The sequence below is a fragment of the Chenopodium quinoa genome, unplaced genomic scaffold (genome assembly GCF_001683475.1).
Source record: "Chenopodium quinoa cultivar QQ74 unplaced genomic scaffold, ASM168347v1, whole genome shotgun sequence".
NCBI classification, from domain to species: Eukaryota; Viridiplantae; Streptophyta; class Magnoliopsida; order Caryophyllales; family Amaranthaceae; genus Chenopodium; species Chenopodium quinoa.
In genome coordinates, this window is record NW_018744821.1 from 1,182,128 (window position 1) to 1,188,396 (window position 6,269).

At 39.1% G+C, this 6,269-nt stretch overlaps 1 protein-coding gene across 1 annotated transcript; it reads left to right on the forward strand.

Annotated features, from left to right (window-relative positions):
• The first annotated feature begins 354 nt into the window (after positions 1 to 354).
• Positions 355 to 1,327, forward strand: LOC110704083 (5-methyltetrahydropteroyltriglutamate--homocysteine methyltransferase-like). The gene is made up of 3 exons (XM_021881864.1): positions 355 to 458; positions 683 to 879; positions 1,296 to 1,327. Exons 1-3 carry the CDS (start codon positions 367 to 369, stop codon positions 1,310 to 1,312), a joined length of 306 nt encoding a protein of 101 aa, XP_021737556.1. The 5' UTR covers positions 355 to 366; the 3' UTR covers positions 1,313 to 1,327.
• The last annotated feature ends 4,942 nt before the right edge of the window (positions 1,328 to 6,269 follow it).

The window sequence follows — 6,269 nt, forward strand, 5'->3', positions numbered from 1 at the left end:
TTGTCAGGGGATATGTACTGCTGATATGAGCTACTTCTGTTCTTAAGTAGTCTTTATAAGTCCAGTACAATCCCTTTTTATTTTTTTTATAAATATTTCATGATTATCGAAGTAACTTATCTTATCATTTGTCCTACAGCTTGGAGTAGACACTTTCCCAATTCTTGTTGGACCAGTCTCCTACTTAATGTTGTCCAAGCCTGCTAAGGGTGACTTAACTTGTATCTCAAACAAATAAATTTATGTCGCCTAATAAAGACGTTCGGCTAACTTAGTTGTTCTTTGCTTGCAGACAAGCTTGTGGTCTCCACTTCCTGTTCACTTCTTCAAACTACTGTTAATCTTGTTGACGAGACTTAAAGCTTGATGATGAAATCAATTCATGGCTTGTATTTGCTGCACAGAAAGTTGTTGAAGTTAACGCTTTGGCCAAGGCATTGTCTGGTCAGAAGGATGAGGTAAACCCTTATGCTACTACATTTTGCTTGCCATAAGTTTTTCTTATTTATTTTTTATTTTTTATTAACACTTACTTTTTATATAGTTTTGTGACAATTCCTTTCGTTGTGAATATCATATTTGATCCTTAGAAACTGGGATTATAATAAAACTCTGCTCCAAATAGATTGTTTTGATTGTGGCTCAATTTCTCATATATTTATTTGTGTTATTATGTATTCATGCACGAGACTTGCTACCAAATTGCTTTGGCCATCAAGGATGAGGTTGAGGATCTTGAGAAGGCTGGTATCAATGTTATCCAAATTGACGAGGTTGCTTTGAGAGAAGGTTTGCCACTCAGGAAGCCTGAGCACGATAGCTACTTGAAGTGGGCCGTCCACTCCTTCCGTATCACCAATGTTGGAGTCCAAAACCCAGGTAACTTTTGCTACATTGTGACTCGTATTGCTCAATTTTGTACCAGGAAGTTCTTGTGCTATAAAAATGAATTTCAATGCTCATCTCGTGCCATCTTATAAAATAGATGGGCCATGACGCTAAGACGGGGAGGTGGGGGTTAGTAGCTAGGCATACTCCACCCCTTTCTTAGTTTTGTCCCTGGCTCTAAGGCATATGTCAGCATTTTCTCTTATAGCATCTCTGCTACTTGAGAAATTATCAGTTAACAAACCCGGACTGGAAAAACCAAATTGGTTTTCGGGTTCCCATCCTATGTTTTTTTAGTTAGCTAGTAACATTCTTATAATTTTAGCTCACTATCTATGTTTATATTATGGTCTTCCTGTCAAACATATTACTGCCCTGTGTCTAACAAAAACAGAATTATGCTGCAGATTTCCCCATTGCCTAGGAATTTACACTAATGAGCAAGTCGAAGCATGGAAGAAAATGGTTAATGCTGTTCATGCAAAGGGTGCATTCATCTTTTGTCAGTTGGTCGAGCCTTGCATACAAATTAACTATTCACTCTATATAGTTATAAACTTTCATTGTTGTATTAAGGATTATTATTTATGTAGTAACTTTTGACTCATGTTAGGGAGTTGTTGTAAAATTGTATCTTTGATTTTATAATTAATTAAATTTTACATTTTTTATTATTGAATATTGATAATAGTAATTAAAATTTGGCATCATAAAAGGTTAGCAGTGTCGCAGGTATCACCTGCTGCATTTTTTTTTTAATTTGGGTTCAATTGTATTTGTAACGGACAGTTTGACTGCCCGTTACAAATAACGGATTATTTGTAACGGGCAGTCAAACTGTCCGTTACAAATAACGTGTTATTTGTAACGGGCAGTCAACAGTCCGTTACAAATAACGGGTTATTCGTAACGGGCAGTCAAACTGTCCGTTACAAATAACGGGTTATTCGTAACGGGTAGTCAAACTACCAGTTACGAATAACCCGTTATTTGTAACGGGCACTGCCCGTTACGAATAACATAGCCTATCCGTAACGGCAGCATACGTAACGCCCGCTGCCCGTTACGAATAGGTTATTTTTGCCCGTTACGGATAACTATTTTTCCACTAGTGAATTTTTTCATGTTTATAGAAGAAGGGCTTTTCTCTTTTGTATGCTTAACCAATATCTTCTCAATAGTGGTAGAACTAATGAGGGCCAAGCAATTATATTAACTGTTTTAGAGCACATCAAATCTAGGAGAAATCCAATGCCATTAATTGTTGGAGAGACTATGCTTAGTCTTGATGAACTGAAGAGAAATTAAAAAGCACCTTTTCGGGGCTCTCCAATTTTATTACAGGTAGAAAAATAATATTTTTAATTACAGAAATCAAAAACATATTTTTGTATAGTAATATTAATTTATTTGTATTGAATTTTTGCAGATATGGCTAATGGAGGGACTAGAATTAATTAGTCCTACTGACAATGTTGAAAAATATACTCCAAATTGCTTTGTGAGGCGAAAGAAACATTTCTCTAAGGTGGGGCCCCATGAGTGGAAAAAAGTCTTTGCCTCTTGCAACTTTGCTATCAAGTGGGTCATCCCTTGGTGGAAAATAGAGAAGATGGTTGGTGTCAACAAGCAACCTTTCTGTCGTCTTCCAAGCTTAACCAAGATGACTTTTTTTATTATCCCTTCAGGGTAAAAAGACAATACGACCTACTTCAAACAATTCCTTCGGGGGATCTTGACAGGCTAAAGTCGTATCACCTAATCAAAAGTATTCCTAAATCCTCCAACTAATGTAGATAGGGAAGTAGGGTCGAATCCACAGAGAAACGAGTCTTACTATTCCTAATTAATTATAGTAATCTAAATTATAAAGTAACCAAAATATTATAATCGAAGGGAACTAAACTACGAAGATTAAGAATAAGGAGAAAACAATAAATAAAAGGCCTAGGGCACAGGTTCACCAATAAATAATATTCCAGGGTAAAGCATAATAATCAATCAGATCATTAAGGGCTTTCGCTACGTATTACAATCACATAATTAATCTACCGGTATTAAATCTCATATCTCGAATCTCGACTTAACCATTTATAAATTAACCTGCCTATTGAAACTAGACATAAACATTAATTCTTATCTTTCGAATCTCGAATCAATATTGTTAAACTCATGCATAAAAGATCTGTGCAAATCTAGTCACAAAGCATTAAATCAATCAATAGGAAATTAATCTAGCATTGACAATTAACAACAATAAATTACCCCTTCATATTATTTATGGATCCCCACAAACCCTAGAAATAGAACTACTCACACATAATCAAAACTAAACAAATCAAAGTAAATAAACAAGACATTATAAAAGGAATAAAATAAATAACTAAGATTAAGAGAAGAGAAATCGTTACCAAAGAAATCTGGAATTAAGAATAAAGTTAAGAACAAAAGTATATGTGAGAGAAACTAATCTAAACCCTAAGTAAAGAAAGAAAATTTAAGAAAGAGTAAAAAGAAGATACTAAACTCGCTTAACGGAAAAGTATTTATACTAAGCGAGAATCCTAAACTAAAACAAACTTAAAACGTCGATAATTAACCGCTAATAATAACACGCGCCCGATCGGGCGCGCCTTTTTCCTTTAGATACACTTCGCGCGCCCGGACGGGCGCGACTTCAAGCGCCAGCCTTTCTTCCCTAGCCCGCCCGGGCGCGCCTTCGGGCGCCTGCCTCTTTGGCCGGGTGGCACTCTTAGGCCACTATTTGGAGTTCGATTGGGCTCCAATTCTTCGGGCCAATCTGGATTTCCTCTTCGGGTCTTGAATACTTGGTCCAAATGCCCCGGTATCACATATACCGAGCCCTTAATCACCGGTTCGTGTTAGGGTTTGGTGAGTCCGACTCACCGCCGAAACAAACCCAAAAACAAGTCCGCACTCGCAATAAATAAATCCATTAACATAATTAAATTAATCACAAGATTAAGATAAGTTAATTACCTTTGAAGCGTGCTTCGCTCCAAAATGAGCTCTTACTTGAAAGCTTCAAGTCCCGCTCACACGGAGACCTCCAACGAAGTCCACCCGCACCAACAAAACCGACTAGGTCCAATGTCTTGGGGTTAGCAAGACCCGACCAATAAAACCCGAGTAATTATATTGAGTTCAAAGGTTTTCACTAATTGTGATGCCTTTTTCAACTCTTACTCAAGAATCATTCCCAATGCCCATACTTGGGTATTTATAGGAAATGATGGGAGTATCATTTACTCTCCCATCAATGTGGGATAGTATGATTTTTCCATTTTATTTTAAAGCTAAAAAAAAATTAATAATCAAGCTAGTAATAAATCAACAAGTGGCAAGCTCATGTGAGTGGTTAGGTGAGGACCACTTGGAGAAGGGGGGAGGGGACCAAACTTGCTCCCTACTCCCTCTCCCATAACCGGCCACCTCACTCCACACACACTCAAGGACCACAAGCCACATGGCACCCTCCCTTGGGCACCAAGGCAGCCAAGGTGGGCTGCCATGTTCTGCTATCCGTGGCAGCCACGCCCACCAGGCCCAGCACTCGCATGCGGGCTGCCAGGCGCAACTGGCCAGCAAGCCCAGCATGATTGTGCGGGCTGCTGCTGGCCTTGTGCCTTGGCCAGCGCTGCTAGGCAGCAAGCAATGGCCTAGCCATTGTGCTGCTAGCTGTCGCGAGTTGGCGTGCCTAGCGTGCTAGCTGCTGCAGCTTGTTGCGGCATTGCTTGCTATCCATTGCGCGCACAAGGCTGTGCCTAGCATGCTAGCACGCACTAGGCAGCGCCTAGCCTTGCGATGCTAGCATGGGTGCGCTAGCGCTCACAAGCCAGCCTAGGCTCGGCTTGGTGCGCATGCTAGCCACCATGCTAGGCCACACGCCCTTAGCACTCGGTTTGCTTGGGCATTCCGATGCTAGGGGTATTTTGGTCTTTTGTTGATTTATTACTATTTCTCGTCTCGTCTTTCACTATTTTTCGACTCGACTTCCGACGCTCTAAGCTCGAATTTCCGACGTCTTAATAAATATTACTCGGTCGACTCATTAATTCCTTCTGAATTAATTCGTCGTTTCGGTTTGTTGAATGCTTGGGTGTGACCCAAAGGGTTCAGTCAAGATTAAGCTGTAATATTAATTATTCATTAATAATACTGATCGGAAGCGGCCTCCACCCAGACATTCCGATCACTTGACCTCACTGAATATATAAGCTTTCTAATAATTCTTAACCCACTAACGAAATAGTACACTTGTTCGAAGGACACCATTCCTTTCAATCTCCCACTTGTCCTTCCGGACAAGTGCGCATTTTGTGTACATCCTTTTTCCTATGTCGCTTAATGTCTCTTCATGAACTATAAGGTAAGATTTGTTTTGTCATCCTTATTCCGTCCATAAGTGTTTCCCGATTTCGAGTCCGACTGTCAATAAACAGATGATTTCTAAAATCCATCCGAGCACGGCCATGCATTTTACAGTCTCGCTCTACGAGAGGCCTTGTATACAACAAAGACATCTTCCCTATTTTAGTAGGGGGACATTCCCAGTCTTGTAATGTAGCTCCTCTTACTTAGAGGACCTAGTCGCCCGAGTGTTGCCGTTATAATCCCCTATTACGGTAGACGTTTGACAACATCAAAGCAAACTAGTACTCAAACAAGAGAACTCACAATACTCATGGTCGAGGAAATAGGTTTCGATAGCCATAATGAGAAGTATAGTTATGACAAATTTTTTAATTTCTTAAAGTATTCTCATAGGTCGATCCAGTATGGTTCTAAACCAATACCTGTGCAAACGATTTATGACAATCATGTCCTTGTAGCACATGAAACAGTGCTATAAATCAAACTACACACTAATCTCAATCGGTCATTAATCGTCCATCGTTTAAATGACCTTGATTAGGGATAATTTTAGATTATAATATTCAATGTTCACTTAATAGGTGTTTCCTTACCAAGACTGGTCTTAATACCCTATTTTGAATATTCTCAGAATCAAATGGACTCATTATTTAATCCTAAACCACAATTAAATAGCATAACGGAGTAATAAAATATTGCATGAAATTTTATATTACTCAAAAACTTGAATGGTTTTCCTTAGCGTCTTACATTAATTTTTCTCAAAATTAACTAAAACACTAAACAAGGAAATCAAAGCTAGTCTCCTACATGATTGATTCCCATTGCCTCAACATGCTTGTTGTGCTTCACTTGAGGCAAAGGTTTGGTAAGTGGATCGGCTACATTGTCATCCGTTCCAACTTTGCAAATTCTGATTTCACCCTCTGATATCCATTCTCGAATCATGTGAAATCGCCGCTTGACATGTTTGACCTTCTGATGTT